Below are 20711 nucleotides of genomic sequence, written 5' to 3' on the forward strand. Positions count from 1 at the left end.
AGATGGTAAACCTTCTGAGATGATAAACCTCTTCAGATGATACATTTCGACTGGGGCTAAGCGACTGAGGTTTACGTCTGAGGCTAGCGACTGAGGCTAACGACTGGGGCTAATGGCTGGCGCTAATGACCGGGCTCACTGGCGTCCCATCAGGAGACCCCCCCACTAAACCCAGTGTGTGTGTGTGTGTGTGTGTGTGGTTCTGCAGGGTTTCTGTCCCTTCCAGAGACATCTGAGCACTAGGACCCTGTGCGTGGACTGCCAACTCGGCTTGTTCCTCCTGTCATGCCCCTCCGGCTACAAAACCAGGGGGATCATGGTGCATGCCTGCATGTGAGTCCCCAGACCCTCAGGGGTCTTCGTAGGACACTGAGATGGGTCCTGGTCCTGAATGTACCTGGGGCTTGTTCCTGGATGTACCAGGTAGTGGACTAACCTGGTGGAGATGAGTCTAGGGGGTCCTGGTACATACACGAGCAGACCCCTGAGTGATGACATGAGACCCAGCTCTTCTAACTTCTACTGGTGTACTGGTATACTGGGATACTACTCTTTACCAGTACTATCCAGTATACTATGCTAGAACACTACTACTGTACCAGTACTTGCCAGTGTACTGTACTAAGATACTACTACTGTCCCAGTCCTAACAGTTTTAACTGATCCCACAGTCAATTGATTTCCAGTGCTAACCGTTCCCAGGCCTAACTGGTCCCAGGCCTAACTGGTCCCACCCCCTTGTGTGTGTGTTTAGAAGGCCTCTCTCGTTTCTGCCGGGCTGCTCTAAGGAGTGTTACCAGGACGTGGAGGAGCAGAGGTGCTGTCCCGGGTACTGGGGCCCGGACTGCATGGGTCAGTACCTACATATTATATATTAGATAGACTGTATGAGTCAGTACTGACATAATATATATTATATAGACTGCATGGGTCAGTACCTACATATTATATATTAGATAGACTGTATGAGTCAGTACCGACATAATATATATTATATAGACTGCATGGGTCAGTACCTACATATTATATATTATATAGACTGCATCAATCAGTACCTTCATATTATATATTAGATAGACTGTATGAGTCAGTACTGACATAATATATATTATATAGACTGCATGGGTCAGTACCTACATATTATATATTAGATAGACTGTATGAGTCAGTACCTACATATTATATATTAGATAGACTGTATGAGTCAGTACTGACATAATATATATTAGATAGACTGCATGGGTCAGTACCTACATATTATATATTAGATAGACTGTATGAGTCAGTACCGACATAATATATATTATATAGACTGCATGGGTCAGTACCTACATATTATATATTAGATAGACTGTATGAGTCGGTACCTACATATTATATATTAGATAGACTGCATGGGTCAGTACCTACATATTATATATTATATAGACTGCATTGATCAGTACCTTCATATTATATATTAGATAGACTGTATGAGTCAGTACCTACATATTATATATTATATAGAATGCATGGGTCAGTACCTACATATTATATATTAGATAGACTGTATGAGTCAGTACCTACATAATATATATTATATAGAGTGTATGGGTCAGTACCTACATATTACATATTATATAGACTGCATGGGTCAGTACCTTTATATTATATATTAGATAGACTGCATCAATCAGTACCTTCATATTATATATTATATAGACTGCATGGGTTCGTACCTTCATATTATATATCATATAAATAGTATTTGTTATATATTATATATTTAAAGACTGCATGAGTTAGCACCTTCATATTATTTATTAGATAGACTGCATGGGTCAGTACCTTTGTATTATAGATCATATAAATATTATCTGTTATATATTATATATTTAAAGACGGGGCACTGTATGGGGCACTACCTTTTATATAAGATATCATTTCGTATTTATTCAACATTATTTATTATATATTGTATATTATATAGACTATGGATCAATACCTTTATATGATATATTATTTAGTAAATTAAATTAGTTTTTAGGGTTAGTGTTGGGGTTAGTAGTAGGGGAGGGGAAAGGGAGATGAGGAGAGGAGAGGAGAGAGGAGAGGAGAGGAGAGGGGAGGGGAGGGGAGAGGAGAGGAGAGGAGAGGAGAGGAGAGAAGAGGAGAGGAGAGAGACAGCAGCAGAGGAAGGAAGTGGTGTAGTAAGAACGCTGGCTCAGGTCCTCTGGGGCAGCTGGAGTTTTCACAAACAGCCTCAGTGGTTCCACCGGGTTGGGACATCCCTTGGAGCGGTCGTGGTGAGGTCAGAGTTCAGGGACCACGAGGTTAGCTACGTTTAGCTGAATTAGCTCAGTGTAGCCTCCACATCCGAGGCACGGGCAGACGTCAGCAACTTGACATTCAACACAGCAACTAAAAGTCAACAACACGTGAACGTTGATGTTGTTATAAAGCTTGGAATGAATGGTCAATGTTCTTCTTAGGCCCCTTTCTTACTGTAATGTCTTTCTTCTTCCTTTAACGTCTTCCTACTTCCTGGGATGTCCTTCTCCTTCCTGTAACATCTCCTGTCTTCCTTTAATGTCTTCCTACTTCCTGTGATAACTACCTTCTTCCTGTAACGTCTTGTGTCTTCCTGTTACCTCTTCTGTCTTCCTGTAATGTCTTACTTCTTCCTGTTACATCTCCCTACTTCCTGTGATGTCCTGCTGCTTCCTGTAACATCTTCCTACTTCCTGTAACGTCTTCCTGCTTCCTGTGTCGTCTTCCTTCTGCCTGTCCCGTCAGAGTGTCCTGAGCGAGCTGAGCGGCCGTGTAACGCCAACGGAGTCTGTTCTGACGGTATGGGGGGAAATGGAACCTGTAGTTGTCAGGTAAACGTACACACGTATAAAACATGTCATATGTTGTCTTATCTTTTGTTCTGTTTATTTTATGTAATGCTCATTAAAGAAATCAATTCAGTTCAGCATTATCTGAAATTGTGACTTTGTGTTTAAGTGTGTGTGCGTGTGTGTTGTTGCCTGGGTGTGTGTGTGTGCCTGTGTGTTTGTCTGTGTGTGTGTGTGCCTGTGTGCTTGCCTGTAAGTGTGTGTGTATGTGTGCGTGCCCGTGTGTGTGTGTGGGCCTGTGTGTGCGTATGTGCCTGTGTGCGTGCGTGTGTGTTCCTTGGCGTGTGTGCGTGCCTGTGTGTGTGTGTGTGTGTTCAGGATGGATTTGCAGGAACTGCCTGTGAGGACTGCTCTCCCAACAGATACGGTCCGGACTGCCGCTCAGGTAACTCCTCCCTCCTCTCTCCTCCTCCCTCTGCTCCTCACTCGCCACCCCTCTACTCCTCACTTCTCTGCTCCTCACTCCTCCCTCCTCCCCCCTCTGCTCCTCTCTCCTCCCCCCTCTGCTCCTCACTCCCCACCCCTCTGCTTCTCCCTCCTTCCCCCTCTGCTCCTCACTTCTCTGCTCCTCCCCCCTCTGCTCCTCACCCCTCTGCTCCTCACTCCTCTCTCCTCACCCCTCTGCTCCTCTATCCTCACTTCTCTGCTCCTCACTCCTCAGCCCTCTGCTCCTCACCCTCTGCTCCTCTCTCCTCACCCTCTGCTCCTCTCTCCTCACCCCTCTGCTCCTCTCTCCTCACCCTCTGCTCCTCTCTCCTCATCCCTCTGCTCCTCTCTCCTCACCCTCTGCTCCTCTCTCCCTCTGCTCCTCACCCCTCTACTCCTCACCCCTCTGCTCCTCACCCCTCTACTCCTCTCTCCTCACCTTCTGCTCCTCTCTCCTCATCCCTCTGCTCCTCTCTCCTCACCCTCTGCTCCTCTCTCCCTCTGCTCCCCACCCCTCTACTCCTCTCTCCTCACCCCTCTGCTCCTCTCTCCTCACCCCTCTACTCCTCTCTCCTCACCCCTCTACTCCTCTCTCCTCACCCCTCTGCTCCTCTCTCCTCACCTCCACCGTGTCCATTTCCGTGGCGAGGCCCATGTGTTCACCCTCTCCTCTGTCTCCATGGCGACGCCCTTGGGGGTCAGAGTGCAGGTGTGTGCACGGCGTGTGTAACGACGGTATGCGGCAGGACGGGTCGTGCACCTGCTTCTCCGGGTACAAAGGCTCCGCCTGCGACCAAGGTAGGACCTCCTCGACCTCTCCTCCGCACAGGAAGCCCCTCTCTAATGCATTAACTCCTCTAATGTATTCACTCCTCTGTCATGTATTAACTCCTCTAATGTATTCACTCCTCTGTCATGTTTTAACTCCTCTAATGTATTCACTCCTCTGTCATGCATTAACTCCTCTCCCATGTGTTAACTCCTCTAATGTATTCACTCCTCTGTCATGTATTAACTCCTCTCTAATGTAATAACTCCTCTCCAATGCATTAACTCCTCTAATGTATTCACTCCTCTGTCATGTATTAACTCCTCTCTAATGTATTCACTCCTCTGTCATGTATTAACTCCTCTCTAATGCATCAACTCCTCTAATGTATTCACTCCTCTGTCATGTATTAACTCCTCTCTAATGCATTAACTCCTCTAATATATTCACTCCTCTGTCATGTATTAACTCCTCTCTAATGTATTAACTCCTCTAATGTATTAACTCCCCTCCCATGTATTAACTCTTCTGTCATGTATTAACTCCTCTGTCATGTATTAACTCCTCTCTAATGCATTAACTCCTCTGTCGTGTATTGACTGTTCTCTAATGCATTAACTCCTCTAATGTATTCACTCCTCTGTCATGTATTAACTCCTCCAATGTATTAACTCCTCTCTAATGTATGAACTCCTCTCATGTATTAACTCCTCTCTCATGTATTAACTCCTCTCTAATGTATTGGCTCCTCTCTCATGTATTGACTCCTCTCTCATGTATTAACTCCTCTCTCATGTATTAACTCCTCTTATGTATTCCTCTCTAATGTATTAAAACCTCTATCTAGTTGTAATGTATTAACTCCTCTCTAATGTATTGACTCCTCTCATGTATTAACTCCTCTCTAATGTATTAACTCCTCTCTCGTGTATTAACTCCTCTCTTATGTATTCCTCTCTAATGTATTAACTCCCATCTAATGTATTAACTCCTCTCTCATGTGTTAACTCCTCTCTAATGTTTTAACTCCTCTCTCGTGTATTTACTCCTCTCTTATGTATTCCTCTCTTATGTATTAAAACCTCTATCATGTATTAACTCCCCTCTAATGTATTAACTCCTCTCTTATGTATTCCTCTCTAATGTATTAAAACCTCTATCTAGAGTTGTAATGTATTAACTCCTCTCTAATGTATTGACTCCTCTCTAATGTATTAACTGCTCTCTAATGTATTGACTCCTCTCTAATGTATTAACTCCTCTCTCATGTATTAACTCCCCAGAGCTCCCTGACTGCGCGGCGCTGAGCTGTGGGCTGAACTCTGTCTGCAGGGAGGAGGCTGCAACGGGCCGGCTGGGCTGTCAGTGCGCCGTCGGCTACCAGCAGTCTGGGGACAAGTGCATCTGTACGTCCTCCTCCTGAACCCTGACCCCAGGCCCAGCCTCAACATCTATACATTGTGTCTTCATTATTCTCTTCATTCCAATGCAGCGTTCTGATGTGTGTTTGAGTCCAGCGGGAAAACTGGGATTTAATTCCCGTCTCCTTCCAAGCAAATCCATATTTTCTTTAGTGTTTAGTAAGAATCTCGGTGCCGGGATCATCTCCACATTATTAACGCTAATGGTCCGTGTGACAGTTATTAAAGACTTATTAATGACATTCATTTCACATGAATGTGTTTCGGGCCCAGACTGCAGGGCTACCCAGTCTAAGATCGTAATCCTGGTGTTGTGTTAACCACTCTGACGCCGCCCTCCTGTCCCCGGCAGCCATCAACCCCTGCCTGCAGCGGCCGTGCCACGCCCTGGCCGTCTGCGCCCACACCGGCCCCGCCCAGCACGTGTGCGCCTGCCCCTTCGGCCACGAGGGCGACGGGCGCGTCTGCTCCCCCGTGGACCCCTGCCAGAAGGACCAGGCCGGCTGCTCCGCCCAGACCACTCGCTGTGTGTACGACGGGCCCGGGGCCGTAAGTCTGACCCCAGATCTGTGTGCACGACGGGCCGTAAGTCTGATCCAAGACCAGTGTTTACGAGGGGCTGGGGGCCTTAATCTGACCCCAGATCAGAGCCGCTCTGTGGACCCATCACAGGGATGTGTAGTCGGCTGGTCCTTCAGAGGTGGCCTGTACTCTGAGTTCTCTATCGGTGTTCAGGGTCTGTACTCTAAGTTCTCTACCGGTCAACCTGGACACCTATCAGCCTATTGTACCACAGAGCCATCCTCGTGGGGCAGACCTCTTGTCACTCTCGACACTGACCCTAGGTCTGCTCCTCTTGGGGGACAGGGGTAGTAGACTCAGCTAGTTAGGGTCACAAACTGAACACGGTCATGCCTCTGTGGAAACAGGGTCTACTGTGCAGTTTATTGCATTGCCATGCGTCGTTACCTCCTTAGAAAAGGTACATGAACACGACCTGTGCAGGTGCCCTATCAACGTTTTCCTCCAGAAGCTAACAGGGGACCCCCTGCTGTGATCCTCTCTGTGTGTCGTGCAGTTCCACTGCGAGTGTCTCCCTGGGTTCCATGAGCTCGATCACGCCCTCCGCTGCCACCTGAAGGATGCCTGCACACCAGACGCCTGCCACGAGAAGGCCAACTGCACCACGATCCAACCCGGAGTCGCTCAGTCAGTCACCCACTCACCTCACTCACACACTCATCTTATTCACAAGCTCATCTCATTCACAGGCGAACCTCATTCACACGCTCACCTCAATCACCCGCTCATATCATTCACACGCTCATCTCAATCACACACTCACCTCGTTCACACGTTCACCTCGTTCACTCTCCTCATTCACACGCTCAGCTCATTCAAACGCTCATCTCATTCACACGCTCAACTCAGTCACACGCTCATCTCATTCACACTCTCACCTCATTCAAACGCTCAACTCAGTCACACGCTCAACACATTCACTCTCATCTCATTCACACACTCACATCATTCACTCTCATCTCATTCGCATGCTCACATCATTCACTCTCATCTCATTCACACGCTCATCTCATTCACAGGCTCACATCATTCACACGCTCATCTCAGTCACACGCTCACCTCATTCACACGCTCACCTCATTCACACGCTCATCCCATTCACATGTCCATATTTAATATCAATCATACATTCTTCCGATTTATTTGTGTTTTCATGTCCGACATAATCCTACGTTTGAGTCTGAACTATGACTGGAGTCCTCTTTACAACATCACCTCATGCCCCTCCCCCACCCAGGTGCACCTGCCCTGAGGGTTACCTTGGCAACGGCAAAGTGTGCTACGGCAACATCATGCAGCGTCTGAGGGACCTGAACACAGAACCTGGTGGCCAGTGGACAGGCCAGCTGACCGAAGCCCTGACGCTCTTTGGTACACCTCCACACACGACACACAACACACGACACGCAACACGCAACACGCGACCCACGACACGTGACATCCGACGGTCGACACATGACATGCAACACATGTGTCACGCGTCTAACGGACGTGTGATGAGGTCTCTCCCTGTGGTCCCTTTCTCAGGGTCGGTCTCCTGGCCGCTAGAGAAGCTGGGCCCCTTCACCGTGTTCGTCCCAATCAACAGAGCATTCCGCTTCAGTCCGGTAAGAAGACGCGCTGCTGACACGCTTCTCAGTATCATATCTCTTCTGTTTCAGATTCAACTCATTATTTAGCATGATTTTCATATCTGGTATTTATGGATACAGCAGTTACATTTACATTTACATTTAGGGCATTCAGCAGACACTTTATCCAAAGCGACTTGAAATAAGTACATTTGTAAGAAGAAAGAGAAACAACAATATATATCGCTGTCGGTACAGTAAGGATGTTCATAGAACCAGGTGCCAAGCGCTAACAATCGCTAGGTTAACCCATTCCTCTTATACAAAGATAGCTAGGACAAGATGCTTCACAATGATAAGGACTAATTTTAAGTGCCACGACGTACATCATACAATAAGTATCTAAGAGGGGGCTGCGGAGTTGAGGGGTAAGGCGGTGAGGCTATGCAGAGTCCGGGTGAACTAGTGAGTTGATGATTAGCTGATATCTGGTATAAACGCCCCCGCCGTGACGCTGCGGCCTGCGCGGTCATTGCTCACCGCTCCCTGCTCCTTGTCTCCCGTCTCAGAGCAAGTCCCTCGTGGTGGACGCGGTGAAGGCAAAGTACCTGTGTAAGCTGCACATGGTCGCGGGTACCATGCCCCGGGACAGCCTGAAGAGGGCGGACGCGTACTACACGCTGACCGGGAAGGCCGGGGAGATCGACAGCACCAGCACCGTAAGACAGAGGGGCCTCGACCCCTCCGTCACTCGTTAACACTGACAAGGGCTGGGGGTCCCATCCCCGGGTCGAAAAGAGCGTAAATTAAATAACTATAGACCTCCCCTCCTTCTTTGCCCCCCTACGTTTCCCCCCCATTGAAAAGTCATTCACGCACCTGTGATCGACAGGCAAGCCCATTTCTGACAAATTTCACTCAATTTATAGCCCTTATATCTGACCTTCAGAACCTGGACCTGGTGTGGGTCTGGAACTGATGTTGGGTCTGGACCTGATGGGGGGCCTGGTGGGTCTGGACCTGGTGTGGGTCTGGAGCTGATATTTGGTCTGTACCTGATGGGGGTCTGAACCTGATGGGGGTCTGGTGGGTCTGGACCTGATGGGGGTCTGGTGGGTCTGTACCTGGTGTGGGTCTAGTGGGTCTGGACCTGATGGGGGTCGGGACCTGATGGGGGTCTGGTGGGTCTGTACCTGGTGTGGGTCTAGTGGGTCTGGACCTGATGGGGGTCTGGACCTGATGGGGGGTCTGGTGGGTCTGGACCTGATGGGGGTCTGGACCTGATGGGGGGTCTGGACCTAATATTGGGTCTGGCCCTGATGGGGGGTCTGGTGGGTCTGTACCTGATGGGGGGTCTGGACCTGATGGGGGGTCTGGTGGGTCTGGACCTGATATTGGGACTGGACCTGATGGAGGGTCTGGTGGGTCTGGGGGGTCTTGACCTGATGGGGGGTCGGGTGGGTCTGGGGGGTCTGTACCTGATGGGGGGTCTGGTGGGTCTGGACCTGATATTTGGACTGGACCTGATGGAGGGTCTGGTGGGTCTGGGGGGTCTTGACCTGATGGGGGGTCGGGTGGGTCTGGGGGGTCTTGACCTGATGGGGGGTGGGGTGGGTCTGGACCTGATATTGGTTCTTGACCTCCACTAGGAGGCTCAGAGTAAGATCCGACTCCGCGGGAGCAGGAAGAAGGTGGCGATCGTGGAGCCTGACGTGATCGCGTCCAACGGGATGATCCACCTGATCAACAAACTGATTGAGAACATTCCGCCCACCGTGGACAGCGATACGCAGGTACGGGCATGTGTGTGTGTATGTGTGTGTGTGTGTGTCTGTGTGTGAGAGTATGTGTATGCGTTGGTGTTTGTTATTCAAAATTCACCAAGAGTGTGTATTTCCCAACAGGAGAATCTGATGAAGGTTATTTCCGACTATGGAAAGTTTTCCAAGTTCAAGAGTTTATTAGAGGTTTGTGTTTTTATCGCTTTCATTTTCTACACATCAAAGTCTGAACTTGCTACTGTAGCTTTAAATACAGATAATAGTCTGAACTTGTTACTGTAGCTTTAAGTAATACAGATAATAGTCTGAACTTGTTACTGTAGCTTTAAGTAATACAGATAATAGTCTGAACTTGTTACTGTTGCTTTAAATGATACAGATAATAGGCTGAACTTGTTACTGTCACTTTAAATGATACAGATAATAGTCTGAACTTGATGCTGTATCTTTAAATAATACAGATAATAGGCTGGCTCTCTAAAGGTCATGCCAGAACTTTACTTGTAGTGTTATGCAGGGAAATTTGAGGAAATTGCTGCATGAGTGAAAAGGACTTAGGAGTTATGAACTTAGCATTAGTAAAGGGATTCAGCAAGTTTTTCTCACCAGATGTTAAAACCACTATACTGCTCTTCATATTACCATCTAATTATATCTTCAGCATTTATATGATGAATATACTGGGTTGTTTAATAGCAGCGTAAAAGTAAGCAAGACAATGTACATCTGTGGTTAAGATATTGTACTCTCTGTGTCCTCCTGCCTCGGGTGCAGAGAGCCAGCCTGTCCCCGCTCATGGACTCCCCTGGTCCCTACACCGTCTTCATACCAACCGACAACGCCTTCAGTGCCATGGAGGAGGGACAGCTAGAGTACCTCACCACTGACGAGGTAAGGGGACTCCCTCCAGTTTCATTCCTCCCTTCCAGGCCCGCCGCTCCCTATACGCAGAGTACGAAGAGTGCGTAGGGCACCAAGTACCTGGGGGGGGGGCACCAGAAATTATGGTTTGTAAAAAAATTTAAAAAATTTAAATAATTATTACATTATTGAATTAAAAAAATATATAAATTAGTTATGAAGAGGCCCACCGTTGTTTTTTCTTAATTGCATAACCTATCACTCAATTTCGGCAATTATATGTTTTTACCTAATATATAAAAAGAGGCTCCCCTTCCCCCCCTTTGCTAGTTTGATCCCGGCTCCTCCTAGCGGAGTGTCGAGGTGTCCCTGAGCAAGGCACCTGACCCTAATTGGTCAGAGCTGGCTGACCGTCCACTGTGAATTTGTGCATGAATGGGTGAAGGGTAAGCAATATTATAAAGCGCTTTGGGAGTCCAATGGTTACAAAAAAGCGTGATATAAACGCAGTCCATTTACCACTTACCATATAGCCCACTGCATCTGCATCTGCACCTGTATGGCCACACTGTGTAACTTTCTGCACCTTAAGGGTCGCACTGTATAACTCTCTGCACCTTAAGGGTCGCACTGTATAACTCTCTGCACCTGAAGGGCCACACTGTATAACTCTCTTCAACTGTAGGGCCACGGCAAGTTAGTGGAGCTGGTGCGGAACCACGTGGTGGAGTCCTCAAGGGTGAGGAACCTGACCTTCTCACACCAGACATGATCTTCTACATATCTTCTCGACTCTATATCTAACCCTTAAGTCCTGTTTTGAAGCTCGAGATCTACAACGTGGTGTCCAGCCCCAGAGCTTCCTCCATGGCCAATCAGGTTCTGTTATTCAACGTGTCGGAGAACGTGAGTGAAGAAGAAGTTCATCTTCAAACCCTGATCCGTATTCTCTGTGTCCCTTTTCATCTGAAACCGTTCTGATCCTTCCCCGGTGTGTGACCGGTTCCCAGGGCCGGGTCTCGGTGAACGGGATGGCTGTCCTGGAGGCGGACGTGGAGACCAGGAACGGCCAGCTGTACTCCCTGGATGGGGTGCTGATCCCGGCCTCCATTCTGCCTATTCTCCCCCACCGCTGTGACGTGTCGGAGACCAGCCTGGTGAAGGTAGGGCTCTGCAGACTACAGCGGCTCTGTGGTTGTACCGAACACCTCTGCTGTTTGCTCCCGTTCTCCAGCTACAGTTCTGTTCACTCTTGTTCTCCGGCTCCAGTGCTGTTCACTCCCGTTCTCCAGCTCCAGTTCTGTTCACTCTTGTTCTCCGGCTCCGGTGCTGTTCACTCTCGTTCTCCAGTGCTGTTCACTCTTGTTCTCCGGCTCCAGTGCTGTTTACTCTCGTTCTCAGGCTCCAGTTCTGTTCACTCCCGTTCTCAGGCTCCAGTTCTATTCACTCTTGTTCTCCGGCTCCAGTGCTGTTCACTCCCGTTCTCCTGCTCCAGTTCTGTTCACTGTTGTTCTCCGGCTCCAGTTCTGTTCACTCTCGTTCTCAGGCTCTAGTTCTGTTCAGTCTCGTTCTCAGGCTCCAGTTCTGTTCAGTCTCGTTCTCAGGCTCCAGTGCTGTACAATCTCGTTCTCCAGCTCCAGTGCTGTTCACTCTCGTTCTCCAGTGCTGTTCACTCTTGTTCTCCGGCTCCAGTGCTGTTCACTCTCGTTCTCCGGCTCCAGTGCTGTTCACTCTCGTTACAGCTTGCTACACCCGTTCTAAGATGGGCTTCCAGTTCCACCGAGCTGTTCCCTTCACAGATGGGGAGGGGCACAAACATGGCGTTCCATGACACAGACCAACCCTGTCCTCCTCCACTCTGTGTTTCTCTCCAGGGCAAGTGTGGGAGCTGCAGCAGACTATCTCTTTTACAATGTCCGTCTGGAGATAACGGGGTAAGGTCACAGCCCGGACGCGGATTCATCTTTTAAAGCGTTCATCTAAGTGCTCTGGGCTTATGAGGGTGGTGTCAGATAAGGTCTGGTTATTATCATGAAGTTTTATATTGTTGGAAGTATTATGTTTTCATGATTAATCACACCATTTATTTAAATGTTTATTGACTAAATGATTTAAAATGTTTGCCTGTATGTATATCAATTATTGCACCCATTGCACTCCTAACCATAGGAAATACCTTTTGTATAGCCTAGCACTAGCGGGCTAGGCTCAGCCGACGCTCTGTGGTGCTGCTAGGCTAATAGGTTAATGCTATAGGCTAACTCTCTAGGCTAATAACATAATTCTATAGGTTAACTATATAAGCTAACAGGTTAACTCTAAAGTCTAACTCTCTAGGCCGACAAGTTATTTATATAGGCTAACTATAGACTCACCCTATAGTCTAGCTCTATGGGCTAACTCTAATGTCTAACTCTACATGCTCATATGTGTGTGTATGTCATCCAGGTTATGACCTTCGGCTGCATCTACCATTACAAGCTCCAGTCGAGGAACAATGTGACACTCAGCATGAAAGGCTGCGCTCTGCGCTGCACCGCCACCACCGTCCGGGTAAATGCACGCCAGCATGAGGATTAAACACTTCATTGGATAACATGACGGCTGCAAGCTCTACATTAGCTTAGTGCTACATTAGCTTAGCGCTACATTAGCACAGGGCTACATTAGCTTAGCGCTACATTAGCTTAGGGCTACATTAGTTTAACGCTACATTAGCTTAGCGCTGCATTAGCCTGCCGCTGCATTAGCTTAGCGCTACATTAGCACCAACCTTACGGTTTCCTCCCTGTGGCCGAGAAGCGGGCCTGCTGTCCGGGGTTCTACTCAGCAGACTGCCGGCCCTGTCCAGGGGGCTTCCAGAACCCCTGCTCCGGACACGGCCAGGTCAGAGCACACGCATGCACACACACAAACGCATACACTCACACGTGCACACACGCACACACACACACACGACACACATTCACACACACGTATGTGAGCAGCGTTGTGTCAGTTTGTGTGTGCGTGTGTTCGTGTGAGCGATGTGTTTGTGTATTCATATGAGCAGTGTGTGTGTGTGTAAACCTTCCTGTGTCCTCAGTAGGTTTGTGTCTGTGTGTTACCCTCTCTGTGTCGTCTGTGTGTGTGTCACTGTAACCCTCTCTGTGTTGTCAGTAGGTGTGTGTGTGTGTAACCCTCCCTTTGTCCCCAGTGCGTGTGTGTGTGTGTGTTTGTGTAACCCTCCCTGTGTCGTCAGTAGGTGTGTGTGTGTGTGTGTGTGTGTAACCCTCTCTGTGTCCTCAGTAGGTGTGTGTGTGTGTGTGTGTTTGTGTAACCCTCCCTGTGTCGTCAGTAGGTGTGTGTGTGTGTAACCCTCTCTGTGTCCTCAGTAGGTGTGTGTGTGTGTGTGTGTGTGTGGCTGTGTCTCAATTCAGGGGACTTATCCTTCGAAGGACGCAGTCTATGAAGGTGTGGCTTTCGTAGACCGTGAAGGCCAGACCGAAGGCCGAACAAACGTTCTTAAATGAGACGGTCTGGCCTACGGAGCATTTCCAGTTTGCGTAACAAGCCGTTAACACCCTTTACCTTGCGTGACGACCCGCCGCTCCTGTCACCTAGCAACCCTGACAGCTGCGGTTCAAACCGGACGGCGGAGGAGAAATTTGGATCCGTTATATAATAATTATATAAAATATAACGTTAATTAGTTAAACGTTATATGGCTCGTGTTAATGTCATTGAACTTTGACAATAAAGTTACAAATTTAAAATAGTCCCAACTTTATTTTAATGTAAAAAAATGTTTTTACATAGTTTTGTCATTAAATATGTAATTTTCTGCAGCTGCCGCTTCCGCTCTCTCCGACGCCATTTCTGAAAAAATACAACGCGCAATGAATCTTGGGATATTTTGGGCCGTGAAGGATCCAGCCGGTGGATCCTTAAATCCGGGTAAAGAAGGCTGCATTTGTCGCCCGCATTTGAAGGAGCCATCGAAATGGGACAGCCTTGACGCGTTGCAGTGGCGCAATCGGCCTTCGAATGATGTGTCCCCTGAGTTGAGACACAGCCTGTGTGTGTGTAACTCTCCCTGTGTCCCCAGTGTGTGTGTCCTCAGTGTGTGTGTGTGTGTGTGTAACCCTCCCTTTGTCCCCAGTTTCTGTCCTCAGTGTGTGTGTTTGTGTGTAACCCTCCCTGTGTCTCCAGTGTGTGTCCTCAGTGTGTGTGTGTGTGTGTGTAACCCTCCCTTTCTCCCCAGTGTGTGTCCTCAGTGTGTGTGTTTGTGTGTAACCCTCCCTGTGTCCCCAGTGTGTGTCCTCAGTGTGTGTGTGTGTGTGTGTAACCCTCCCTGTCTCCCCAGTGTGTGGCCTCAGTGTGTGTGTGTAACCCTCCGTCTCCCCAGTGTGTGTCCTCAGTGTGTGTGTGTGTGTGTGTGTGTGTAACCCCCCCCTTAGTCCCCAGTGTGTGTCCTCAGTGTGTGTGTGTAACCCTCCCTGTGTCCCCAGTGTGTGTGTGTAACCCTCCCTGTGTCCCCAGTGTGTGTCCTCAGTGTGTGTGTAACCCTCTGTGTCCCCAGTGTGTGTCCTCAGTGTGTCTGTAGTGTGTAACCCTCCCTGTGTCCCCAGTGTGTGTCCTCAGTGTGTCTGTAGTGTGTAACCCTCCCTGTGTCCCCAGTGTGTGTCCTCAGTGTGTCTGTAGTGTGTAACCCTCCCTGTGTCCCCAGTGTGTGTCCTCAGTGTGTCTGTAGTGTGTAACCCTCCCTGTGTCCCCAGTGTGTGTCCTCAGTGTGTCTGTAGTGTGTAACCCTCCCTGTGTCCCCAGTGTGTGTCCTCAGTGTGTCTGTAGTGTGTAACCCTCCCTGTGTCCCCAGTGTGTGTCCTCAGTGTGTCTGTAGTGTGTAACCCTCCCTGTGTCCCCAGTGTGTGTCCTCAGTGTGTCTGTAGTGTGTAACCCTCCCTGTGTCCCCAGTGTGTGTCCTCAGTGTGTCTGTAGTGTGTAACCCTCCCTGTGTCCCCAGTGTGTGTCCTCAGTGTGTCTGTAGTGTGTAACCCTCCCTGTGTCCCCAGTGTGTGTCCTCAGTGTGTCTGTAGTGTGTAACCCTCCCTGTGTCCCCAGTGTGTGTCCTCAGTGTGTCTGTAGTGTGTAACCCTCCCTGTGTCCCCAGTGTGTGTCCTCAGTGTGTCTGTAGTGTGTAACCCTCCCTGTGTCCCCAGTGTGTGTCCTCAGTGTGTCTGTAGTGTGTAACCCTCCCTGTGTCCCCAGTGTGTGTCCCCAGTGTGTCTGTAGTGTGTAACCCTCCCTGTGTCCCCAGTGTGTGTCCTCAGTGTGTCTGTAGTGTGTAACCCTCCTTGTGTCCCCAGTGTGTGTCCTCAGTGTGTGTGTGTGTGTAACCCTCCCTCTGTCCCCAGTGTGTGTCCTCAGTGTGTGTGTGTGTGTGTAACCCTCCCTCTGTCCCCAGTGCGTGGAGGGTCTGGCGGGTAACGGGACGTGTGTCTGCAGGCCGGGCTTCAGAGGGTCCCGATGTCACTACTGCACCCTCTCCAACAAGTACGGCCCGGGCTGCAGCAGAAGTAGGTGACCGGTCGCCCCCTGGGGACACACACTGCAGCCACGCATCGACCGGGAGTCACTCACATTCATCCACTCATTCACCTACTAGGAGTCAAACACATGAATCTACTCATTCACCTACTGGGAGTCACTCACATCATCCATTCATTCACCTACAAGGAGTCACTCACATTTATCCACTCATTCACCAACTGGGAGTCACTCACATCATCCATTCATTCACCTACTAGGAGTCACTCACATTCATCCACTTATTCACCACTGGGAGTCACTTACATCATCCATTCATCATCCATTCATTAACCTACCAGGAGTCACTCACATCATCCATCATTCATTCATCATCCATGCATTCACCGACTTGGAGTCACTCAATTCATCCATTTATTCACCTACAAGGAGTCTCTTACACCCATCCACTCATTCACCTACTGGGAGTCACTCACATTCATCCATTCATTCACCTACTAGGAGTCACTCACATTCATCCATTCATTCATCATCCATTCATTCACCTACAAGGAGTCACTCACATCATCCATTCATCTACACACCCATACACACCTTCACACACACACATTCATTCACACGTCGTTACACATTTTCAACATAATGTGTTCACAACACATTCAAAAATTAATGAATTGCCAAGCAATAGGCATTAATTAAAGTCATAAATCACATCTAGCCTTTGATCGTCCCGACTATGCTCATAGTGCAGCTTAGCGTTAGAGCACAGGGAACAGGGAATGTGTGTTGTGTACAGGGAATGGGTTAACCTAGCAGTTGTTAGTGCTTGGCACTTGGTTCCATGAACATCCTTACTGCGCCGACAGCGATAGATTGTCGTATCTCTTTTTTTCTGACAAATGTACTTATTTTAAATCATTTTGGATTAAAGCGTCTGTTAAAGGCCCTCTATGTTCATGTCCTGCCCCTCTGCCCCAGCCTGCCCCTGCCTACAGGGTACCTGTGACAACCGGCCCGACTCCGACGGCCGCTGCCGCCCGGACTCCTGCCTGCCTGGCTACACAGGGGCCCACTGCGAGAGACACACGCAGGCCTGCGGACCCAACGTCCACTTCTGCCACGCCAACGCCGACTGTGACTTCAGCCAGGGGCAGGCCCAGTAGGTGGAGCTGCCGCCCCGCGGATGGAGCGTTTATCAGTTGATTAATGACCCATGAACCAAGAGGTGGAGGTGATCCTGTCACGTGGTCACCCCAGCCCTGGAGTCAGGACCTGAATAAGATGCTAGAGAGTAGACTACAGGACACATGTTGACCCTGATTTGACACTGTGAACACCTTTAGAACGAACCTTAAAACATTCCTATTAAGCTCAGCGTTCTCTTAATCCGTTTTACTTTTTTATTTATTCTTATTTATTTTTATTGTGTCGTTGAGCACCTTGTGTTGCAATTTTGCATGAAAGGCACAATATAAATAAAGTTCGATGTTATACAAACCGCTATAATGAACCGTAATTAACAATTATTCGTCAAAGTGAATATTCACGGAGCCTGAGGTGAATAATTGTTTTAGCATGTACTACACGTGAACACTCAAAAAATAAACATGGTAATGCGGTAAATGACGAGACAAGAGACGGAGATGGGTCGAGTCAGCTTTACTCTACACTTCGTTCAAAACAAGTTACTCCAGCATGAGTTCAAAACGTAACTGCCATAAACCAGAACACCCGTAAACCCGAACTGTCGTCAACCGGAACTATTATCCCAAAACCCTTTTCCTTAAAGGAACAGTCCCTTGGTGAATGTCTTTATTATTGTTGTGGGTCACCACAGTAACACTTTTTGCCGGGATTTATTCGTTTTTATTAGCGGTTTATTTGTTTTTATTAGCGTGACGAGACGACCGGTGATGAAAACAATATCCCAAGTTTGAGATCTCAATCATGGGATATTGCCCAATATCCCGAGATAGCGAACCAATCAAATTGCGCCATCTTAGGAGGTTCACGTGTAGCATATACTAAAGAGGCATATTATCTGTAATGTCATGCCTATGGTCCTCCAACAGATGACTCCTAATACAAACAAACCCGATCCTTCTACTGCTCTGGGGGTTCGGGGGTAGAGAGTCTATCCTGTGAATATGAATCTGCTGTTGCTTCTCGCAGGTGTGTCTGCAAGCCCGGTTACCGGGGCGACGGGATCATGTGTGTGGAACGAGACCCGTGTGCCTTCCCATCGAGAGGAGGCTGCGGCAGAAATGTACGTTAACATTAACATGTACTACTGAGTGAACTTCAACATGTACTACTGAGTGAACGTCTACATGTACCAGTGAGTGAACACTAACATTTACTACTGAGTGAAAATTAACATCTACTACTGAGTGAACGTCAACCTTTACTACTGAGTGAACGTCAACATTTACTACTGAGTGAACATTAACATGAACTACTGAGTGAACATTAAAGCAGTCAGAATACTTCTTGCGGGAAAGAGGTTAAGTGAAGTCATAAGAACAGAACTATGTGAATTTGAGGCTCATTCACTCTCTCAATCTTTCACTCTCTCACTCCCTCACGCCCTCACTCCCTCCTCACTGAAGGCCAAGTGCATAAAGACGGGCCCCAAAACACACGTCTGCCAGTGTCTGAAGGGCTGGGCCCTGGACCAGGACGAGTGCCAGCCAATCAACGACTGCAACGGCCCTGGAAGAGGAGGTTGCCACGGAAATGCCTCCTGCATCTACATCGGTCCCGGCCAGGTCAGGATGGGAGACGAGGCCTCTAGTCTCAGGAATCACATCTCAGATCAGTCATCTGGAAGAACAGCTTTGGGTTCATGGTTTAAAGTCTGATCCCAGATTAGGGTGAACAGGGCCTTTCTTTGTCTTTTGCTTCATATTTGACCTTGACCAATCACGGTGCTGGAGGCAGGGGTCTGAAAGCGTGTGATTGGCTGACAGCGATCACAAACTCGGCCACCAGTAGTAAACTAAAAAGTGTCTGTAAAGGTTTCAAATCAACCCCCTGAAGACTTAAAATGCTAAAAATCTCCTTCTGAAAGGTTCATCACTCACTGCTCGAACACAGTAGGACTGCTGGATCAGAGGTTCTGCTGTGACACCGTAGGACTGCTGGATCAGAGGTTCTGCTGTAACACAGTAGGACTGCTGGGTCAGAGGTTCTACTGTAACATAGTAGGACTGCATCAACGCTATCTCTAGGAATATATCCATACAATAAATATGCAATCATTTATTCATTATTAATCAGTTGCGTACCGTGGGGTTTAAGTCAGGGCCTTCAGTAACGAACTCCACCAACGGCCAACCCCCAAACACTCAGACATGCACACAAATTTCATATTAGGTGCCAATACAGCCAACACAGCCACAATATGTGCTACTGCATAACATCCACCACAAGACAGTTGATCTTCAGCAACAACAACAGCGTACACGCACACCACTTTGCATTACCGCAGAGCTAGAGTAATGCAGCATCACCATCAGATCTTTCCTTATGTCACTCCGCAACTAGATTGCACATCACACACATGACACAAAAACAAGTGTTCACAGTTATTGTTATTTTCACCGGATGCTTTCGCAACTTCAACAGATTCAATAAAGTAGCCTATAGCGACAATATTACAAGTGCAACGCCAGTTCATTAACAAAAATGAAACATACAAGTACGCCTTTATGACATATATTTTACAACAGCTATTCCAGCCAGAATATTAAGCCCACAGGAGTAATTGTGAACAGGTTCATTTAATATGCTTATTAAGCGGCATCCACACACAGCATTACCATCAAGCCTACTGCCCAAATTCCAGCAATATATTTGTGTTTCCAACCATTAAAAAGAAATGCGTTATAAACTAAAGTATCACAACAACATTATCGCTCCTACACAGTGCAAAGTAAAACTCACCCATCACCCATGGCCTGATGTTTTAAAGCTGCCTTGGTGAAGCTGTTAAGACTGCTAAATCCGGCGCTGTTCCATGTCCCCTCACTGATGTTGAACCACAAACACGGCCAGTAGAATAGCTTGTTCTAAACGGTGCTAGACGTTAGCCAGTCATAGCGGCTGTAGTTGCACTCTGTAAAGTGTCGCACAAAACCTTTACCGGCCTGGGTCAGCCCATCCAGCCTCGGTGTAGGTCTTCCTCTTGAAATTAAATCTGTCTTCTCTCCAAACGATCGCCTTGAAAAAGGCAAACGAAGGAGATCAGAAACAGGATCGCTAGGTGCTGTGTTCACTATCAACTCTGTACCGCCAAAGATTCAAATTTCGCTGATGACATCACCGGGCGCCAGCGCCGGCATATTGCTGGGCCCTGAGGGCATCCTATTAATTACACATCAATATTTGATTGGCTGATTACACACGTCAGTCAAATTTATTATCCAAGAGGGAGTTGGCAGCTTCAGCGAAAGGCTAGCAATACTTTTAGTGCTGGCCCCGCTGGTCCATGTAACCTAGCTGTGATGCGTTATTCAGCTGAGCTCAGCCTTACAAAAAAAAACGGTTTTCCTCCTGGAATTATGTTGTAAGTACTGAAAAAAATATGGAATTAAGATGCGTTCAGACACAAATTAATGTCATTTGGAAAAAATAATGTATATATATTATTTAGATTTTGACGGCCCACCACTGTTATTAATTGAGCTTTCTGTCTTCCTAGAGTGACTGCATGTGTAAGACGGGTTACCAAGGAAACGGCATCGACTGTGAACCGGCCAACCTGTGTGTGTTCCAGAATGGACGAGGTTGTCATTATCAAGTGAGTGAACCAACCCTACATGAACTCTATCAGCCATAATCCATCAGTGCACACCACATTATGAATCTGTATTATTTAAAGCTACAGTAAGAAG

The 20711-nt window shown here is 47.9% G+C and overlaps 1 protein-coding gene across 1 annotated transcript in view; it reads left to right on the top strand.

The window, feature by feature from the left end:
• The window catches only part of stab2 (stabilin 2), a gene marked incomplete at both ends in the record, with an annotated part of 47235 nt that overhangs the window by 1314 nt on the left and 25210 nt on the right, over nucleotides 1-20711 (top strand). Inside the window, 25 exons of the mRNA XM_079735644.1 lie at nucleotides 209-333; nucleotides 755-852; nucleotides 2776-2861; nucleotides 3198-3264; nucleotides 4008-4103; nucleotides 5358-5480; nucleotides 5848-6044; nucleotides 6574-6704; nucleotides 7315-7448; nucleotides 7605-7684; nucleotides 8218-8367; nucleotides 9298-9441; nucleotides 9553-9615; nucleotides 10204-10320; nucleotides 10976-11029; nucleotides 11116-11196; nucleotides 11301-11453; nucleotides 12165-12224; nucleotides 12739-12843; nucleotides 13093-13176; nucleotides 15734-15845; nucleotides 16795-16975; nucleotides 17989-18082; nucleotides 18426-18584; nucleotides 20519-20617. Coding sequence (XP_079591770.1) covers nucleotides 209-333; nucleotides 755-852; nucleotides 2776-2861; nucleotides 3198-3264; nucleotides 4008-4103; nucleotides 5358-5480; nucleotides 5848-6044; nucleotides 6574-6704; nucleotides 7315-7448; nucleotides 7605-7684; nucleotides 8218-8367; nucleotides 9298-9441; nucleotides 9553-9615; nucleotides 10204-10320; nucleotides 10976-11029; nucleotides 11116-11196; nucleotides 11301-11453; nucleotides 12165-12224; nucleotides 12739-12843; nucleotides 13093-13176; nucleotides 15734-15845; nucleotides 16795-16975; nucleotides 17989-18082; nucleotides 18426-18584; nucleotides 20519-20617 — 2793 coding nt within the window. The remainder of the gene's footprint in view (nucleotides 1-208; nucleotides 334-754; nucleotides 853-2775; nucleotides 2862-3197; nucleotides 3265-4007; nucleotides 4104-5357; nucleotides 5481-5847; nucleotides 6045-6573; nucleotides 6705-7314; nucleotides 7449-7604; nucleotides 7685-8217; nucleotides 8368-9297; nucleotides 9442-9552; nucleotides 9616-10203; nucleotides 10321-10975; nucleotides 11030-11115; nucleotides 11197-11300; nucleotides 11454-12164; nucleotides 12225-12738; nucleotides 12844-13092; nucleotides 13177-15733; nucleotides 15846-16794; nucleotides 16976-17988; nucleotides 18083-18425; nucleotides 18585-20518; nucleotides 20618-20711) is intronic.

This window comes from Pollachius pollachius (assembly GCF_949987615.1).
Source record: "Pollachius pollachius genome assembly, chromosome: 4".
NCBI classification, from domain to species: Eukaryota; Metazoa; Chordata; class Actinopteri; order Gadiformes; family Gadidae; genus Pollachius; species Pollachius pollachius.